We start from the raw sequence: 21,137 nt of genomic DNA, 5'->3' as shown, positions 1-21,137 counted from the left end.
GTCTGCGTGGGGGACGCCCATGCACGTGTGCGGGACGGCAGTGCTGTGGGGGTTGAGAAGCTGTGGGACCCTAGGAGCACTAGACCTTTAAATGCCTACTGGCCAACTAAATGGGAAACCAGTGGTATTCATAGCTCTATAGAGCTCCAGAAGGCGATATACTGCTGTGCCCTAAAGACAGTGTTCTTATTTTATTATTAAGAATCGTCCATGCATCTCATTTCACATGATCGGTTAGGGTGAGGATGGAAGCCATGTTGGACAAAATGATGTTCTACCGTACAGGGTTGCAGAACGATGCTGTAAATCCTATTCACCAAGCATAGGGTCACAGGGACCCATCTGAAAGCTGATTGGCCGCCAGAGTGCCTCTCTCCCTGTCACTCACCAGTTCAAAACATATGATTGGCCGATGACATCAGGGACATCGGGGTACCACGCCTACTCTTTCGAAAGATGCCCAGGGATCTTTTATGACCTCGAAGAGTCAGGACCTCGGTTTTCCGTCTCACCTGAAGGACGGGGCCATTTTTACAGCACAGTGTCCCCGTCACTGCACTGGGGCATTGGGATCCATACAGACCACAGGATGGGCTAACACCTTCGACATGAAGGTGTCTGTGTGTGTGTGTATTCTGTGTGTCTTGGTGAGGTTAAGCTGAACAGTGATCTCTGTGAATAGCCGCCGTTTGCCGAGCAGATCGGTGTGGCCATGGTGGGGTTTGTGGTCGGTCAGGCTAATTACGCTGCAGATAGGGCAGCGTCTGTGGTCAGTTGATAAGAGCCGCGAGTGGGCAGCACCGGGAATTCTCCGCTTCTCCCTGAGTTACGGATGCACTTTTCACCCGGGAAGAAAAATGCTCGTCTGCGAGGACAAAGTCAGGGGACGTGCCCTCCTTCTGTCCTTCATTCCAGGTATCATTGTGTGCGGTTGAACAAAAAAAAAGGTTTAAAGGATCGTTCGATTCTCTTCGTGTTGAAGGGTTTTGAAAACGCGATTGTGAGACTCAGGAATCAGCAGGGCCCTTGGACAGATGCACCCGATGGTCCTCCATAGCAACGCAATGGTTACGTTGTGTTTGTACTCTCTGTTCCTGTCTTCTGCTGGGTTGCTCCTTTATTTTTATGTGATTCTGATGTCCTTCTCCCTTATCATTCCTGTGACTTTTTAGTTTACACTTTTTTCCTAAGGTGTATACCGGGGGCGGGGCCACAGTGGCTGTGGCTGAAAGATGATTGGCTCTCAGAGTGCCCCCTTCCCTGTCACTCGCCGATTCAAAACATATCATTGGCTTGTATGAATTATTGCCCTTCTAATGCTTTGTGACTTATTCCTAGAATGCCGCCTGACACTTTCCCTTCACTTATTACCATGCTGCGGTTAGAGGAGATGTAAGAGTGAAGGTGGCGAGTGGCCTGCATTCAGTCCTGCGTGTCTTTCGATGGTCCCCTGCACCCCACGGTGACCCGTCCTCATTGCGGCCACCTTCACGCGGACGCTGCTGAGGTCACCGCTAAGCCGTATCTGTCTCCACATTCTGGGTTACAAACAGCCCCTAGAAAGACAAAAAACAGACCAAAATCTCACAGGAGGAGAGGGAGGGTGCTGTCACTACTATATGAAGGTGTCTGTGTGGCTGTGTGTGGCTGTGCCTGTCTTGCTGTGTGTGGCTGTGCCTGTCTTGCTGTGTGTGGATGTGTGACTGTGCCTGTCTTGCTGTGTGTGACTGTGCCTGTCTTGCTGTGTGTGGCTGTGCCTGTCTTGCTGTGTGTGGCTGTGCCTGTCTTGCTGTGTGTGGATGTGTGACTGTGCCTGTCTTGCTGTGTGTGACTGTGCCTGTCTTGCTGTGTGTGACTGTGCCTGTCTTGCTGTGCGTGGATGTGTGACTGTGCCTGTCTTGCTGTGTGTGGCTGTGTGTGGCTGTGCCTGTCTTGCTGTGTGTGGCTGTGCCTGTCTTGCTGTGTGTGGATGTGTGACTGTGCCTGTCTTGCTGTGTGTGGCTGTGCCTGTCTTGCTGTGTGTGGATGTGTGACTGTGCCTGTCTTGCTGTGTGTGACTTTGCCTGTCTTGCTGTGCGTGGATGTGTGACTGTGCCTGTCTTGCTGTGTGTGGCTGTGTGTGGCTGTGCCTGTCTTGCTGTGTGTGGCTGTGTGTGGCTGTGCCTGTCTTGCTGTGTGTGGATGTGTGGCTGTGTGTTGCTCTGTCTGGCTGCGTGTGATTGTGCAGGAACCGAACACCCTGTTCATGGCTCTTATCTGGCCGCCCCCTGGCCTCATGACCCCTCTTGAGATGATGGCGTTAACTGTGCTATATTTACCCAGGAAACCTCTGGCAAGCAGTAACCCAGCTGTACATCATATACACAATATCGCGACCTTCTGCTATATTGGGGCATTTTTTTTTTCCTTTTTCAAGCACAGTCTGTTCATTTGGAGTTTTCATTTCCACTTTTTGAAAGATTAGAATTAGAATGCCTTTATTGTCATCCTGACAAGTTACAACGAAGCTCAATGCGTGCGATTCCCCACGACGCTCTGAGGCACAAATGAGTATTAGGGGAAGAGAGATAACATTAAGTTAAATAAATTAAAAAACAAGAATGTCAAGTACTGAAATATAAGATATAAAAACAGAAGGATGCGAAAGAGCTAGAGAAAGTATCTGAAAAAATATTCCCTAATTTTTTAACCCTAACCCCATTTCTTTGAGGGGAATAAAGGACAGACACGTCCTGGATGTTGATGTCGGTCTGCTGTCTGTCTCTTAGCACCTCTGAGTCTCCTGCTGCCTTATCAGTGGGGTGGGGGGGTGCATGAAGGCTGATGTAGATGCCAGACTCCCTTTGGACTCTATCTAAGGGCTGCCAGCGAGGGGGGGGGGGTGATGTTTAACCCCCCCGATGTGGCAGCTCGTGGGCACGCTCCTTACCGCGCTGCCCTCCTGAGTGGCGAGGGGGCGGGGCCTTTGCGGCAGGCCGCGAGTGCAGTGTGACTGACTTTATTTTTTCCGCCGGTGGGTACTTGGCGGGCGCCTTGCTCTGCTGACGTCGGGAGGAGACGAAGATGGACCATCTGTCACTGATATTTCACGCTGGGCCTCTTGTGTTTCGCTTACTGCTAATTTTCTCTTTTTTCCAGTAACCCCAACTGGGGCTTCTCCAACTGCTAATGGACCGGACTGGTCCAACAAAACCATTTCCATGATTTTTAGCGAGACCTGTCCGGATCTGTCATAATTCTCAATATATAAATCTCATGTATCTCACAAATCTGCCTGTACACACCTTTTATAAGGCATCCAGTTATTCCATTTTGTCTGTTGTACTATTGATAAACTCAGAGTTTCTATGTATGGAATCAAATTTATATTGTTGTAAAGTTATTAGCAGTCATAAAGCTGATTTAATATAGCAATCGGCTTAAAGACAAACACTTTTTAAAAGGTAAAAATTATTTTCACGTTTGATCGCTATTTCCTTCCTTTATGGGTAATTTATCCCTTCTTGTCACTTGGGCAAAGCCAATTAATATTTAAGCACATATACAAATGCGCACAGCAGAACTGAATTGTAGTTAATTGGTCCGTTTCTCAGGACTTGGGGTTACTTTGGCATAAACGTGGATGTAAGTTGTTTATTTTGGCAAGATTATTCTTTTCTCTATTCGTTTGCTTTTGTTTATTTGCCAGTGAAGGTTGTTTTTGTTCGTTTGCTTGGTTAACGTCGTTACCGTGTTTTGCTGTCTGTATGACATCATGGGCACCATCGCTGCCATTAGCTGTGCAATGTAACATGCAATGCTAAGCGCTAATCCCCGTTTATGTGCAGACAGGGGTTTCCTACTTGCACTCAGTCTTAGTGAGCCCTAAATAATGATTGGTTGGCCCCAAGCACATGACCCGGGTGTGAAACGATGTCCATCTAAGGGGAAGAGGTGACTGAGGTGGGGCTGCAATGAGGTAGAGCCACCTAAGGTTTGTCACACGTGATTGGAAGAGGCAGTGACTTAAATTTACATTTTAATTATTTAGAAGATGCTTTTATTCAAAGCGGCTATTGTTTTTGCCCTGGGTTAAGGGCCCCGCTCAAGTGCCGACGGTGAAATCACTCTGCTGACTCTTGGATTAGAATCAGCGACCTTCCGATCAAAGGGTCCTAACCTGCTGAGCCACACACTCTGTGTGTGTGTGTGTGTGTGTGTGTGTGCGCGCGCGTGTGTGACAGAGAGAGAGAGTAAATTGCTGGTTACAGGGAGCTTAAAGTCTAGGGTATAAGGAAATCCATCAAAGCTAATGAGGCAAAACATGAGCTTTGCCTAAAGTATCATATCAACTCTGTGTGTGTGTGTGTGTGTGTGTGTGTGTGTGTGCATGTCTGTGTGTGTAGGGTGTCCTCATATGTACTGTATAACTGTATATGTGTGTGTGTGTGTGTGTACGCTGTGTGTTTGTGTCTGGCCAGCTGTGACTAGGCCTGTGGGGAATCTTCTGGAGACAGCCTTTCTGGCGTGCTTATTGTACAGACGAGGCTCAGGGCTGGAGGGTTCTCACAGCAAAGAGAAGACGCCGTGTTTTAAGCTGACCCCTGCCTACACCCTCATAGTGTGGGTGCACCTTTGACTGTGCCTGTCTGCCGCAAATCAGACTAACACCAAAGAGCACAGGATTCGGGCGGCAGACTTTAAATAGCTGATTCCTGTTACAGGATCAAACCCTCCTAACCCGCTCGCTGTAGCATAGCTTGCCTGCAGTGTCCAACCTTTCTATATCCCCAAAAATAATCTCAGGGCATCCTTAAAGCAGTACTCTACAGTAATATTATTGGACTCAAACATATTCTGAATCCCCAAGAAGATCTGGGTACCACCACAGGGGGCACTCTACCTTTCTCTATATCAGTAAAGATATGGTTCAGATCATGTGAAAGTCCAGAATCCCAGCCCCGTCACACAGATTGAATCGTAAATGACAGTAGGAGTGTCTATGTGACACGGAGTGTCTGTTTGCACCTGGCTGATGATGGTCACACAGCGTCTATTCGCCTCTTTATAAACAGCGTCTGCCTGTGTTATGCACCCGGGTGCCAGATGTTGTCTGCCGACATGTGGGTACAAATAACATGCGTCTTTTATAAATGGGCGAAAGCCCACAGCTGACCGGAAAGAGTGCCTATCCATCCATCCATCCATCCATCATGGATCATTTCATTCTGTTGTCCTATTCAGGGTCACAGGGGATCCGGAGCCTATCCCAGAAACTACGGGCACAAGGCCGGGAACAACCCAGGATGGGGCACCAACCCATCACAAGGCACACTCACACACCATTCACTCACAGTATAATTATTATATTACCCAAATACTAATGTACTGTTTTTACTTCCCTATACATGACTTTTCAAGACTTTGAATATTCAGTCTTGTAAAAGCACCACCAAGGGAAATTCCTTGTATGGAAACAAACTTGGCCACTAAGAGGGATTTTGGTTTGGATTCTGACATGATTAATGAATAATACACAATAATTCACAATCTGCAAAACGTACAGTGAGGAAAGACTCTTAACATACTTCCCCATCGCCACACCAGTACAATCATTTGCTCTAGTCTGGCCACCCCATTGTAGAAGGTGTAGCTCCGCCCCTCCCCCAGCACATCAGGCTTTGAAGCCCCAGCGTGTTAGATTATAATGCACAGCTGCCCACCAGCTGCTGTAGGCCGTTTCTCACCGGCTTCACAGCAATCATAGCCAGCTCAGATCCCGGTGCCCCTTCGCCTCACCACTGTTTAACGTGTATCAAACATCAGAAGGTGGCGTGTCACCTTCTAAAAGTGTGTCAGAAAGATGCCTGTGGAGGTATGACATGATACACAGCCAGGGTTTGAGTTCATGGTCGATATTCGCAATGGTTGTGATATCTTGGTGTTTCAGTTAGCAAAATATACCGTCTGGTGCTATAACTGAGGTTTAAAAGTCTGACACAAATTGCTGTGGTGATGTTTATCACAAGAACACCAAAGGTGTACTTGGTATTGAGGGGGTACAACTTGGGTCTGCTTATTTGGGGTGTGGCAAATGAAGACAAATTAAATACTGGGGTTTACACATTTCCCTCGCTTCCTACACTCTCAGAAACAAAAAGGATGAAAATTTGTACCTTTGCTTGTCACTGGTGCTGTACCTTTGTAATTGTACCTTTTAAGATACAGAAATAGACTCTGAGGAACATCCCAACGGTACAAACAGCATTACTGTCCTATCAATGGTACAGAAATGTTCCTCAGAGTGTGTTTCTACCCCTCAAAAGGCACAATTACCTACAGCTAAGGGTACAATCGGCAAACCCTTGCGGGTACAGCCCCAGTGACAAGTAAAGGTACAAATTTTTTTTGTGAGAGTGTACGCCCCTGCACACACCTTGCGATTTGTTGTGACTTTAGCGACGTCTTCACTCAGATTCAGTGCAGCTCAGTACTCCCTAATGATTGCTGTATTGGTTGATTATCGAAGCTGGCAGAGTTTAGAAATAAAGACTAATGAATGGAGGTCTTTTAAATCCGGGACGTGTCTCTTTTTTAGATTCACTAAAAAGTTACCTGGACTAAACCATGAAGGTCATTAAGTACGAAATTAATGCAGCAGGCTTTGCAGCACTTATGTAAATGCCGCCTAAAACATTAATATGTAACCTGGATCAAGGTCTTTTTTTATTATTATTAGTCTAATGACGAACCGTATATGTAATTTGGGCAGCGACATGCAAACCATAGCAATAAAACCAAAAATGTAGTGATAACAGACCAAGACGGATATGTATGTGAGAAGATTAGTAATCTGGTGTTGCGGAGCTGGGGGGCGGGGGGGGGATTCCACTGGGAAATGGAGCAAGCAGGAATGAAGATGTGGACCTACTGAGATCTAGCAATGCCACAGCCCTCAGCTATCTGCTGGAGTATCTCAGGAAGCTATTTTCTCCCAGCTGTCAGCTATTTTAACACATTGCTCTTCTGCGAAGGCAAAAAGTTTTAAAACTGTATTTTGAGATATACTTTAAAGTAGCCAATGTAAGTGCACGGTCGATCGTGTGCGTTTGATTAATCTACAGGTTGCATGAAGTCGGCAGTGGCGGTGTTTTCTGCACAGCGCACTCCATCGGCGCGTAAGGGTACTACACCTAACCCCGATGCCTAACCCTAAGCCTGCATGCGATGCCTGCATCACCGCAGCCCGGAGACGCGAGAGCCGTGTCCCCGGCACAGGACCCCACCCGCAAACCGGCAACTCAGACCGTATCTGCCCATGCTATATGCATAAACTCTTGTGCGCACCCGGAGTCTGGGGTAGGTTAATGTCAGCGATAAGCACCATAGCCTGTAGATATCAGGACTCAGAAGCGTCGGCGGACAGGCTGCAGCAACGTCGCGATTTTCATCGATAGCCGGGCGGATGGCGTGTTTCCTCTCTCCTTATGCAGTGTGGCCCCTAACGTCTGCTTCCATTTTTAATTCCGCCGAGGCTTTTCCATTTTAATGTAAGATTCGGCGTTAGAGTCTTTGGAGGATAACGGACAACTTTCACAGCAGATGCTTCATTAACACCGAGAGGAAACGATGCTGCTCGTCTTCGCCTGCAATCGACTCTATACTGTAGGGAAACATTGCCACGTCAGTCACTAATTAATTTTAAACGCAAAGCCTTTATATATATAAACGATCCCCCACTGCGTGAAAACATTTGCATGCTTACAAATGATACGAAACGCTTTTCTCTCACTGTGAGAACTCTGAGCACGTAAAATGGTTTAAATCATTATAGAAGTTGGAAAAGGAGAAACTGCAGGCTTGCAGTCAGCCTCTACACAGTCTTCTTTAACATGGCTATGGTTCTGCTGCGGCATTTGGATGAATAATTAACTATTTTTTTCTAATTGCGACACTTGAAATGCAATGTGTGAAGCAGGTTATCTTGCTGTTAGACAGTAGCCCCTTCGTACTGCTTTTCCTGTGATATTCATCACATCACACCAGACATCAATCCCCATACAGCAGAGCTGGGGAGGAACTGACTCGGGGAAGAAAAAAAATCTTGAGGATCCCACAATATGTTCTGATCTATCCCTGAGGCTGAAGCCCCCCTCCCCATCTTCCCAACACACACACACACACTTCTGCAAGGGGCTATGAGGATGCGTGGTGTAATATATCAGACAGCCGCTTTGCTAATAGGCTGCGGATGATTCAGCAGGCATCGCGGGCTCTCTCTCGGGGGAGTCCCGCTCCGAGCCGCCTGCTTGCCTCCGCTCCACTGCGGCAATCGCGCCTCTCTCTCGTAGATCGACGCCGAGAGGTTTTTCCGCTGTAGCGTGATGGGAGCCGTGGGAAGGGCTGCGCTACGCTTCTCCATGGCTACAGCTGTGGGGAGGAGAAGGCGAGAGTGTCCGGCTCCAGAGGTGGCGGGGGTGGGGGGCTCACAGGAGCTGCGCCCCCTGACTCCCTGGCTGCCGATTCCCACCGCGGCCGGGTGACTCGAGGGACAGTGTTTTTTAAACCTTTCAATCAAACGATGTGTGTCATAAGTAGAGACGTAGGGGGGCACGATATAGGAACGCCTTTTAAAGAATGCATTATTTTTCTGTAAGTCCTTCCTTCGCCTCGTCTTCTGTAGTAACACCACCTCGTCGGAAGTACGCTTCCCTCATCGGCGCCCCGCGGAGCCGGCATGCCGTCGGTATGTTTGTGCGGGTCTGCTGCAGAGGCTGCACCTCCCCGTAGACTCCCACACATGAATTAGGCTGCTAAAGCCATTTGATCGCTCCGTTAAATAACCCTGAGCCGCCTATTTGACAGTCCTGGGGAATCATTTCCAATATACCGTCATGTCCACATTCTGCGAATAGTTTACACGATTAACTACTATTAGAACAGCGACTTACTCTAATAATTATTTAATTATTACCAAATATCCCTTCTTGATTCTTATTCTGTTTATTTAGGGATATCCACCGAGAAACCTCTCCCAGTAACAAGTTATCACCCATTTCTACACTAGATTATTTATAATAATCTTAACGGTACACTATTTATGGCTATTAAGCCTTATTTTCTTGATATACGATGAACCTCATTAGTTTATTGGCAGATAGCTAGAGGATATAGTTCCAGCTGAATTTTTGGCATGTTGTAGTAGGGAAATAATACAGACGGCCATTGTTTTGACGAGTTCAGCTATTTTGTCGAGTTAGGCTACCGTAGCGCTAATCGATAACCATAACCCCCCAAAACCCCCTAAAACCCTAACCTTAACCCTAATCCTAACCCCAAAACCCAACTCTAATCCCAAAATGGTGGAACTGCACATGCGCAGAAAGGCTCGATAGCGCGTCTCCATAGGCAGCATTGGTCGATAGAACAAATTATTTTGCCTGTGAGCAAGACCCCATGATTTGGGATGAAAAGCAGCTTCACTCTGCCTGCCAACGTTTACTGTCCCTTTGTTTTTCCATCTCGAAGTGCAGTTTTAATGTTTGCGACCATTTTTAGTTAAAACTAGGCATATGGGACACTGGTTATGATGATTATGATTAATGTAGCAGAATGAATCGCCGAATGTAAATGTTTTAGCTTGATTTGTGAATTGTGAATGGAAAATTAAATGCTTAGAGTAACAGGATACCTCTCAACTAAAGTAATTTGCGATTTCTCCCTTGACATAATAAATGATTATTTATAATGTACTCATTCGGTGGGAATACTTAGCCTATATAATAGTAGGTATAAAGCGGGTAGATACCTAAAACGTTTTAAAAGTAGTTGAAATATCTATAACGTGTTAATGTATAGACTTAAAGTTAATCGTTAGCTTAATGACAATGAGCTTAATGACATGCCTCCGTAATGTCACTGAGGACACTTTGAGATTGTTGATTAGTTTATCCAGCCATGTTTTAATTTTGTTTTATTGTTATTTGATATTCAGCGTCGGCGAAGGACTGATTGCAGCAGATTTCCCAGAAGCGGCTGGTATTTAGTCTTATTTAAAAATCACGTAGCTTAGCCAAGTTAGCGGGTCGTCCGGATCAGATACCAAGTAGCTGCGTTTCAGTTTCATTTCGTCGCTGATGGCTTTAAATAACCACTATCTCATTTGTCGTAATGATCAATACCAACAGCAATAGCACGTTATTAAAATGACACAATGCGTATTTTTGTTTTATTACTATATTATTACCATAGCCAAGAATATAACTTTGGGTTGAGCACTGGGGGGGTAAGCCAGTCCAGGGGATTGTATTGGCTAGTTTTGATTATTGGGGGGGTGGGGGTTACAACCACCCATGATTTACGCACATGACCATATAGCCTATTGTTTTGACAAACTTTGCCCTTAAAGTTTTTTTTTATTGTCAGAGGACTAAAAATACCAATAAATCGTTGATTTTTTTTGCTCCCCCCAAAATGACATAGTTTGCTGCGACTTAACTACGAAGCAGGCTGAAGGGATATTTCTTAGTTTATTTAGACGGAATCCATTTATCAAGTTAATGGTATGTGCCTTACTGCTTTGTACGCCATACTGTAGCCCATAATGCAAGCATACACCATCATTTCAAAAAAGCTTCTTATATATGTACGTGTTTATCTCCCATATTTTGTGTCGCTGGAAGTGATTTTGCTGCTTATGGATTGATTGCTTTGCAGTGCTTTGGACTCCTGCAATGAAGAACTTTGTACGTTTTCTAATTCGTTTCCTTAGCACTGTTGATTTTCTTTTCAATAGGCTGTTTAATAATGATTTATATCTCTCGACGTTTTTCTATGGATTTTAACTGCGCAGTGGTGGGGATTGGGGGCTGTTTTTTTTTTTTTACTATCTAGCTAGATGGGGCGCATGTAGGCTGTGTGAGTGAGTATCGCTGTAAGGGTGCTTAGATCGCCAGGATGCCGTTTTATGCGCCTGTGAAACTGAGCATTTGGGTCTCACAAACATTCCCTACCACTTGTGACTTAGGCTGGATACAGCACCAGGGGATGGCTCGGTCCCCAAACTAGGGGGACCACGGCGTGTCTGAGCAGCGTTGCAGTGATCAGGATGGGGCTCGAGTGCGGGATTAACTCGGGCGGCTTCCCATTAATAACGCACGTAAAGCATGGCAACGTGAAGATCGATTTAAAAGCGTGATTGCGCGATTTCTGTTGTCACTCTATGTTGCCACAGCTCAGACACGTCTTTAAGAGTCATAGGGTCACCCGGGATAAATTATAAATATCTGCCTGCGACATGGTTCGTCTGCGGTCGATTTGTCCAAGAATCCCGTGCAAACCTGCGCTGAAAAGGGATGTAATGTTTTTTAACCGCTGTTAACATTCATATTTTCCTGCTCCGTCGAGTTTCCTCAGTTACAGCCCGGGTTCATGTTGGCGACAGCTGTTTATAAGTGGTTTGCGCTCTTTTTGTATTCTGGGGAGTGCATGCTGTCAGTTTGCAGGAATGGAAAAGGCATTTACATATATAATAGAAACTAAATCGATATGTGCTACCGGAGGCTGAGTGAAATTAAATGAGAGCTTACTTGCAGTCTACAGTCTTTTAATGTGGTCAGCAGCTTGTGCCCTGACGTGGATTCTCAAACTCTACTTTGTTTTGTGCGGTTTATGCATCTGAGCCGCTGAAACCTTAAGTTTCAAAAGCTACAACAGATTTTTACAGCTGAAACCCAGCAGGCGATATTTGCCTGCTTTGTGCCATAAGAAGGCCTGCACTCAATGTGGAAATGAGTTCTCTAGTCATGCGGATGTTCAGCAGTGGAGGGATGCATGATGAACTTGCTCCTCTAGATTTTGTGTGAAGTGTGTCCTCTGTATTTCTGTGTTTTTTTTTTACGTGGTTTAGGTCGATTATCGGTAATATGTATGTGTGTGTGTCCCATATGTGTGGGAAGACATTTTGAGCTAAGGGTGCTGAAAGTCGGAACGACCAGTTGATTTGGTGACCATATGTTCTCTTTTTCCTGGGCTCGTCTTCTTTTTTTGGACCTAAAATGGCTGAAATGTCTGGGAATTCGCTTCGCTTCATACTGACATTTGCTTTCTTCGGTCGGAATACTTTCTGTGTGCATATTTGCGTTACTGTGACGCCTCTATTTGCACCCTGTCCCCAGTGACCTCGTTTCTGCAAAGCAAATTGCAGAGCCATCGCAAGATAATTAACATAACACTATGTTTTTTTTTGACGAAGCTATATGCATGCACACTTAGCCATGCAGTATTCTGACACTGCAGTACCACCAACCACCAGAGGGGGCTGAAGCACCCTCAGCACCCCTACTGCCAGCCCTACTGGTGTGCCCTATAATGGACTAGCATCTTGTGAAGGGCCTCCCTGCCTTGGGACCTGACTCCTTGCTTTCTTCGACCCTCCAAGATATGAGTGGTTTGGGAAGATGGTGGTGTGCTGCATGTTAACATGCAGAATGGAATAAAACTGAGGCAAGCAGATGAAACTATGGAGCTACGACGTGTGGAAGATGGAGAGAGTGGGTGAATGGGTCAGGGGTATGTTTTCTTGGTTCATTCATTCATAGGTTTGTTTCTTAATGGTGACAGTGTGAGATGAAAGCAAACATCAGCACGGCCAGCGTCCCGGTAGGAAATGAAGACGCCGGTCGCACACATTTGCATTATTATGTGTGAAGGGATTGTGAGCATGTCAGCTCATGCATTCGCATTTTCCCTGTGCTTTGAATTAGCTGGGGAATTGCAGGTGGACGTACAGCCTTTCAGATCTAATGGGGATCTACAGAGAACCCGTCACAGTAGGATTCACAGCGGGATGAGTTTGGTCTAAACATAGCTCAAATTGCAGCGGATATCTTTGATTTAAGATTTTTTTTTTGCAGTCTTGGAACACCTCCAGGAATGTAAAATTCAGTATTTATTTCTCCTTCCGCAGATGCGTTGAGTTATCTGACACTAAGTGCCAGTCTGAATCAGAAGCCAAAGAGTTGTTTTGTCTTATGCTCTCAGTCCCCAAGCATGAGTGACTCCCATCGAGCGATACTTGGTCTTCTGCCATTGGCAGCACTCTGCTGACGCTGAGCCGAGACCCCCGGTACAATATGCTGATCACAAAGCCGTGAACTTTCATTTGTCGCTCTTTGGACGCACGTAAACCTCCGGTGGGTTTTCAGCGTGGCCCCTGAAAACAGCCCGAGTCCCAACCTTCATCACGCACATCTCCAGTAAGCTTCACATAGTGTCGTGGCATTAATTATTAATGTGCCAGAGAATTTGATTAAAACCGTCCTGATCTCCCATCAGTGGGTGTCTATAATAATACATACATACATACTTCTGAATAATAATGTTTTAATTTAATTGAATTATTAACAAATACAGATTCACGTGAGCATTTGCGAACAGAACTACCAGACACAAGTTAGTTTGGGCGTCTTCCGATATTGTAGCTGTCTGTCACGTACACATTACTGTATGCATACTGTATTATGAGCCACATATGGACAGCAGGCATAACTCGACATAAGGCTGCATAATAACTGGCCAATACCCCCTTATATTCGCATCAGAGGTCTAGAGCCTACAACCAATCAATGCATAGTAAACAAAGAGAAGGAAACACAACCTCACCACAAGGCGAATCAGAAGGAGACTTGGTTCAGCTGCTGTGGAACAAAATGTCATTTAAGATTTGCAATTTCTGGTGGATATTAGTCTGTCTCCAAAAGATGATGTTCAGTATCTGTGCGGCAGTTTGAGCTGCATGGAATACATTTTCGGCACATGTACTGCTTCAAAAGGACTTAGGCAAAATCATAAGATCTGAAACATTCCCTCAGTCCATCCCATAATTCCTGTGTACACCATTCATATTGTGTCATGAGAGAGTGCGCTCTGTTAACAAGCCAGTGGTGGATTCAGGATGGCAGCAATGCAAACATTCCTAGGAGACAAAAGGTTTGTGATCCAACTTAATCTGCCAGATACGGTAAAGCAAGGAGATGGTTCCCGTTGTCTTTTAACACCTCTTGTGCTTTCGGCTGGAGGTCACTGTTGTGCGTGTGCCTTTCCTTCCTCATCTGAAGAGGTTTCCGAGCGCTTTTTAAGTCGGGATTTAGTGTCTCCCACTTTCTCGTTTCTGAATGAACAGAAACAACCTTCCAGTTGGTCAATTCTGATCCATCAGCATCCACAGCATCACCAATTGGGCCGGAGTCTGTGTCCTTTTTGTCTCGTATCAACTGCATTAAGGTGGTGTAAGGTTTGGGCTATTTCAAAACATTTAACTGACAGCATGCCAAATAAGAACTCAGTGTGATTACTCAATACTGGGCCAACTTTTCATTTCCCTCTACATTTAACAGCAAGACTGATTCTGTCATTTTGGTTTAATGCACATAATTTTTTTTTTATTGCCAGCAAGAGCTTCTCTCGGTTGCATTCTTGTACGTTATGATTGCAGCGTTATAGTCTGGTAGGATGGTTACATGGTGTGTTGGGTTGTATTCCATCTGTCAAAGACGTCTACCTCCTGCAAGTGAAAGATATAAGCTCAGCACTGTGAAGGATTAGTGAAGGATTCTTGGGTGCTCCATTTGGGCAGTAGGGAGTCCCTGTGCAGAGTAATGAGTGATTGATTCTCAGAATGATAGCAAAAAATTATAGACGCTAATTTCCGAAGGGGGGCCACACTGGGTGCATGCCATTCTGTACATTTGAAACGATATAGCTATTGACATAGGGCAAATGTAAGACCTATTGATCGTTAATCACACACGGTATTAGTGATTTCTTTTTTTTACTGGACTCAGTGTGATGGCTCACAGTCTCTATGGAGAACAAATGGTACATCTGTGCTGAGGAATGATTTAAGATTTTAGGACAGCACTTAGTGTTCCAGTGTTTGGTAACAGCTGTCATTTGAAGCAAATTCTATATTATTATGGTAGGAAGGCATATCACTCGGAAGTCTTGTGGAAAGGGATAGACTAGAGATCTCCACTAAAGTATAGAGACAATATTTATAATGGTAAATAATGCAATTTTTACGATATACTTCTGCTCTACTGAGGAAATCCCTAACAGAGATGAGTAGGCATTTAAAAAAGAGGCTTAACTGCATACAGAGCAGTGCAGAATTATGGGTAAGGATTTTTCCGGATTGGAAAAATTTGGTCTCCTGGTAACGCTCACGGAAATATTTGGGTTTGACTACTGCATGGGTCCTCGTATGAGCACGAAGTGTAGGGCATTCAGTCTGGGTTACAGGTTTATTTCGCTAATATCCCTCTAAGTGATGCTCGGTGAGCATGTGACCTGGCAAAGTTTAAGTCTGCTTGCCGCGGTCATCATCGCAAAGGGCACGGGGCTGGAGAAGCAGGGCTTACGCGTGGGAGCCACGGGAAAACAAGTGGAACAGAAAGCATTTCCATAGCGCTGTGGATGGCCCCCGCAGGAGCGCACTGGGGAGAGATGTAAACGGGTGACTCAGAAGCAGGACTCCAAACCATTAATTGCATTGTCAGTTAGCGCCCGCAGGTGCCCTGTGCTGCTAAAGGACTAGGCTGCCAGCCAAAAGGTGTCAGGGCCAAAATGTGGCAGCAGAACGGCTGTGGTGCCATTAGGAAAAAAGGGAGGGGGAGAAAAATAAACATTTAAGCTGAATGGTGAAAAAAGCCAGCTGTATTTGAGTAACTGAATTTAAACAGGAATCGTTCATTTTGGGGTAGCACAGTGGCGCCGAGGTTAGTCCTGCTGCCTCACACCTCTGGGACCAGAGCTCACATCTTGGCTCCAGGTCTATGTGTGTGAAGTTTGCACGTTTCCTCCATATCATCATCCTAGGTCTTTTTGGTCCCCTGCTCACCTCCCCCTTCTAAAAACATGTTAAGGTCCCTTGCGATGGGTTGACGTCACGTCCTGGGTTATTCCCCGCGGGTATAGAAAGATGGATGGATCTTTATTGAAAAGGAATCCCCACATGAGACGGGGTAACACCAGGGCGTAATGGTGAGGATTGTGAAGAAAATGACCGTCACTGCATCTTCAGTACCATAGATTTCTGCGATTTAACCCAATTTCCTCCTCCGGACCTTAAGTCCGCAATTTTTCTGGATTCAAATGTCCATATTTTGTCTGCCTCCGTAGTGGCGTCCGAGCCGCGGTGTCTACAGCGCTCGCAGGCAGAGAAATCCGGTCTAGCAGCTCCGTCCCCCGGGAGAGCGAAACATTCTCCACTCACCGATTACGCTTCTTGGCTGACGGCTCATCTTTAATACGCAGATCAGCGGCAGGAAAAAGAGGAGCCTGACCAGCTCTTTATAAGTTTTTTCTCACTCCGTTAAATTCAATTTAAATTAATTATTATTTTTTTTTGTTTTCCCAGAGCAAACGTAATAATAAAGATTACAGATAAGACTTATTTCTTTGTGACATTATCTTAGTTCTGCATGCCGTAAATTTCTGCGATATGTCTTTTAATCCCCATCTCCTCTCTCTGTTTGATTCGCTCTGCTTCTTAGCCCTCGGATCGCAACAACATCCCTGATCCCCTGCGCCAGATCTTCCTTGCTTTGCTCGTTCAAGGCGGTTCAGTGTAGGCCACCTTGTCTTGCTCACTGTGAGGTTGCTGTAATGCATTAAGATTCGTTGATTTTTTTTTTTTTAGGTCCACCCGACAAATCCAGGGCAACCTCCTTTAAAGTACCGTGCCTTAGCTCCTGAATGTAAATATAGGATGACTTTTGAGGATCAATTTGCAAGGTTTCTGCCATGGTTGATAATAAACAGTCAATGGGTGCATTAATAGGTGCCTGGTCACGTTTGTGAGGTTCAGCTTTGAATATTGAATTAGGAGTACCTGACAGGTTCTGCCTTGGAAATAAATCTACAAATAACACAGTATGGATGTATAAAAACTGAAGCATACCCAGTCTATAACAGTGTGTTATTCTATTGTAGGAATAAATGGTCAAATAAGCAAAGGACTTTACAAACTAAAACAAACACATACACAAAGGAACACAAAGGGTCAAAACAAAACAGGTAAATGACAAAACTAAGGCAGGACCAACTGAGGAACAACCATAACAGATCAGCAGCAAAGACAGGGCAACGATAGCTACAAACACCCATAATAACAATCACAAACGCAGATGGCAAAACCAGGAGCAAAACACAGCAATACAGAAACAACACGGGGATCTACGCATTGGCATACACAATGATCAACTGAGGAACAAGGGCAAGGCCAAGAACTTACACAACCAAGGCTATGACGAGGGAAAAGTGTGAGTCAACTAATTACACAAGCAGAAGAGATGAGGGCAACAAGGAACAGGTGAGGGTAATTAACAGGATGAAAAGGAGTTTAACATTAGGAATACAAGTGAAACAAAATATTACAACAAGACCAGGCAGACACAGGCAGGAATGACCATACAAAAGAAAGACCTGTACTACAATTCCATTAGAAAATAACCAAGGGGAAAAAACTCAAAATATCCAACAGAGTTGAGGCTGGTCTCCTGGCAGTCTTGAAACCATGACTGCATGGGAGGCAGTCCTCTGCTGCACATTCAACCCATTTAGCCACAAGGCAGCCCGGCAAGCAGCAGAACACACTAGGAACTTAAGGGCTATAAGACTGAGGAAGGAACAGGATGGCTAGTGACACCTGCTGGCCACATGGAGAAAACAAGACAGAACCGGACAAGGCAGGGATGGATCCTGACATAATTTGCTATTATTTTTCATCGTTGCTGTGTCTTTGGCAAGAGTGCGTGAACCACCCAAACTTAGAAACTGGTGTTTACTAATTATTAAAGAATGCTTATCTTCATTGACAGTCAGATATGTAACCTTTAAAGGTTGTTCAGTCTTGAGTTGAAATACACACTATAGTTGTTCAGCAGCATGCTTGTAGCCCTCCTAACAGCTGCCTGTGTGTATTCAGGAAACACAGTTCAGCCTGACTGGGAAGCGGGTTTATCTGGTAGAAGGATCATATTATCTGTAATGGACACACTAGCTGGGGTTCATCTCTTATTTCAGAATCCGCCTTGATATTAACGAAAAATCCCCTGAAACCCCCATCGCTGCTGTTACCATACAGATAACATTCTAATAGGTAGAGTTAGAACCTGTGAATGTAATCTTGTCCATTGATCCCCATAGCCTGTAACCATGGTTTAATATCAATGTTGTGTAGGACCTGTGTCTGCAAAGTTCACTGTCCTGTATCAGAAATGTCAGCTGTGGTTCTTACGGCCTTCTGGCTTTCAAGTACACGCAAGCACACCTGCGTCATTCCAGCACCATGTCTCTCTCACACACAGAGTGGTTTTCTATCAGGGGAGATTCTTGGATATTTTAAGGCGAGGCACATACGAGGGGCTTTAATTCATACAGAGGGGAAATCCTTATTAGCGAAGGATGCATTTTGAATTGGTGACTGACAGACGGAGGTGGCACTCTGGGGACCAATCAGCTTTCAGCAGGGCCCAGTGCTCTTTGGCCCCGCCCCTGAATAGGTCCCTGATTACTGTAAGAAAGTGGAACCAAAACGAATCTTCTCCTTTTTTTTTCTGCTTGGTCTATTTCCTCGTTTATGACAACGGGCATCTCTGTCTTAGTGCAGCTACGGAGCTTACTTGGATATATTTCATTTTACCCTCTTTTCCTAGCCCAGCCCTATCAGGAGAGAGTGATGGAACTGAAATGGCTGTTGTTTTGGCAGACATCTTGTGCCGAATTGGATTTATTTAGCTGGACTTGTGCCTGAGACTTGGCTCGCGTCGTTTGTAATCTCAGCGTTAATTTCAGTCCCAGGACAATAACTGCCGAAGGGTCTTTGGGAAAAATTCTGGCATGACTCTATACAAACCTCCATATCGCAACGTTTGAGTATGTGAGAAGTTTTATTAAATATTTGAAGAGACGCCTACCTTTTTTAGGCAATGCTTTTGTTGCCGATATCACTGTTATCACCGTGCGACAGAATGTTGTTTCATCACTCTTCAGTCTCACATGAATTCTGGCGCAGTGGTTAAAGGCGCGAGAGAAAAAACGTTAAATAAACCAGCGTTAGATCCAGGTTCTGGCTTCAGCACAGTAGTGGCTTTTAGGGCCTGATGCAAGTGAAAGTTTAATCTCCATTCCTGATAGAGATTATGTTAACTAATAGTATTTGTCTTAATGTTTTTATATGGTTAAAACTAAAACAGACACCAGTCCTTTTAGTAAGCAGTGCTTTACTGGATATGATTGTCATTTCCTGAAATTCAAATAAATAGCAGAAACTCACAAAATGTTGAACCAATATGGATAAAATATGTCACATGTTAGTCACCATATAACTTTAAACATGTGAATTTATAACATAAACCCTCGCAATTCTGAATTCTCAAACAAGATAAAATTGAGCTGAAAATGTTTTTTTAAATATCACATTTAGACCTAAGGTTTTTGTGTAACACGTATAGTGTCGCTGTTTTCATTCTGTGGATAACAGTCCTTTCCCTTACTAATGGACCCAGGCTGAGAGGGAGTGGTAAGTTATAATACAGGAAGCATAGCTTCTCGACATTTTCTCCAGTGAGAGACCACATTTTCGCATCATAAATGTGTAAACAGACATTAGTGTTTATCAGCTGTTTCTTTCCAATGCATTTGTGAAACCTTAATATTGGTCAGTGTTATTGACCAAGCAGTATAGCAATCGATCCCTAGTGTCGTTAATGATCAGTGAAGCTGTGTGCCGTTGTATGACGAATCCGTATACTTGGCTGTCTGTTACGGCTTCCTCTCTCCCTTACACTGTTTCTGCTCCTATTAGAGTCCAGTTAAACGAGCTTCTGCTCATCTTTGATGAGGCCCTCCCTCAGAATATGACTAATTTCCACCACAGTTATCTCTAACCTGTATTTATTTTAAGGCAAGGGAGGTTCCATTTCACGTTTTTTTTTTGGACATGATTATATTTTTCACACTTAGTAAGTCACATTGGGCCAGATCACCAGCTGAATGAAGGGAGCGTGAATCCAGGCCGTTTATCAAGCTGCTGTAAGCTGGTACAACGAGGTTTTCATCCTCCAGAGAGCCGTGGGGTTCTTTTGTCACATGTCTCTCCGCTGGCCGGAATCGCTTGCCCGTTTCCAGGCCTACAGGCTGATCGTGGTGATCCTGAAGACCTCTCATACGGCACCCCCCCCCCCCCATGTTTCTTTGCCAGTGAGTCAGTTGAAAAGGGAGCCTTTAGCCCCCGCTATGAGCTGCTGCCGTGTTCTGACAGTTGGGTCAGGCCTCATGCTGAATTACGGGTCCTCAAAACGCTTTGCGGTGTCCCTGTGCCATACATTCTGGTTTGTTTTGTTTAATATGAAATGACGGAATGCTTGTATCCGGTATGTTGTCCGCTGAGAAGAATGCCCAGCTGACCTGGCTGGATGTTTGTGTGGAAATTAGCGGCTTCTGGTTTAGTTGACGTGAGGGGCGAGGGGGTGATGTTGAATTAGATCCTTGCCGTGCCTTTGGCAGGAATGGTGGGAACGTTTTGGTTGTTTTTTCTTTTTTTTAAATCATCCTGGCCTCTTCTGCACCCCCTGCAGGACGACGAGGTGGTACTGCAGTGCTCCACCACCATCCACAAGGAGCAGCAGAAGCTATGCCTGGCCGCCGAGGGCTTCGGGAACAGACTCTGCTTCCTCGAGTCCACCTCCAACTCCAAGGTAAGACTGAGCCCCACGAAGTTCACACTCCCTGTGGGGTGGGGGGGCAGGTCTCTGTCATGTGACAGCACAGCATGGTTGGGTGTGGGCATGGTCACAGCTCAGAAATGATGATTCAGGACTACTTGGGATGTGTCTTCTAGCAGAACAAGATTGGTCACGGTCATCTTGAGGAGGGAGGAGAAGGATGTGGCCACACTTAGACCTCTTTTAGTTACATGGTCAGCCATGGATGTTCAGACCAACATAATGATTTAATAATATACAAGTGGCATAGGGTTAGTACCTAAGGGTTCAAATACTCACAGACCATGGTCATTCACAGGGCATAGTTATTCACAGACCATGGTCACAGACCATGGTCATTCACAGGACATGGTCATTCACAAACCATGGTCA

The 21,137-nt window shown here is 45.2% G+C and overlaps 1 protein-coding gene across 4 annotated transcripts in view; it reads left to right on the top strand.

The window, feature by feature from the left end:
- Nucleotides 1-21,137, top strand: part of LOC125715355 (ryanodine receptor 2) — a 148,728-nt gene that overhangs the window by 25,263 nt on the left and 102,328 nt on the right. For all 4 annotated transcript variants that reach the window (XM_048986733.1, XM_048986732.1, XM_048986731.1 and 1 more), the window contains exon 2: nucleotides 20,619-20,738. In XM_048986733.1, the coding sequence (XP_048842690.1) occupies nucleotides 20,619-20,738 (120 nt within the window). The remainder of the gene's footprint in view (nucleotides 1-20,618; nucleotides 20,739-21,137) is intronic.

Source organism: Brienomyrus brachyistius, chromosome 20 (assembly GCF_023856365.1).
Source record: "Brienomyrus brachyistius isolate T26 chromosome 20, BBRACH_0.4, whole genome shotgun sequence".
Classification (NCBI taxonomy): domain Eukaryota; kingdom Metazoa; phylum Chordata; class Actinopteri; order Osteoglossiformes; family Mormyridae; genus Brienomyrus; species Brienomyrus brachyistius.
This window is presented reverse-complemented; position numbering and strand designations above follow the sequence as displayed.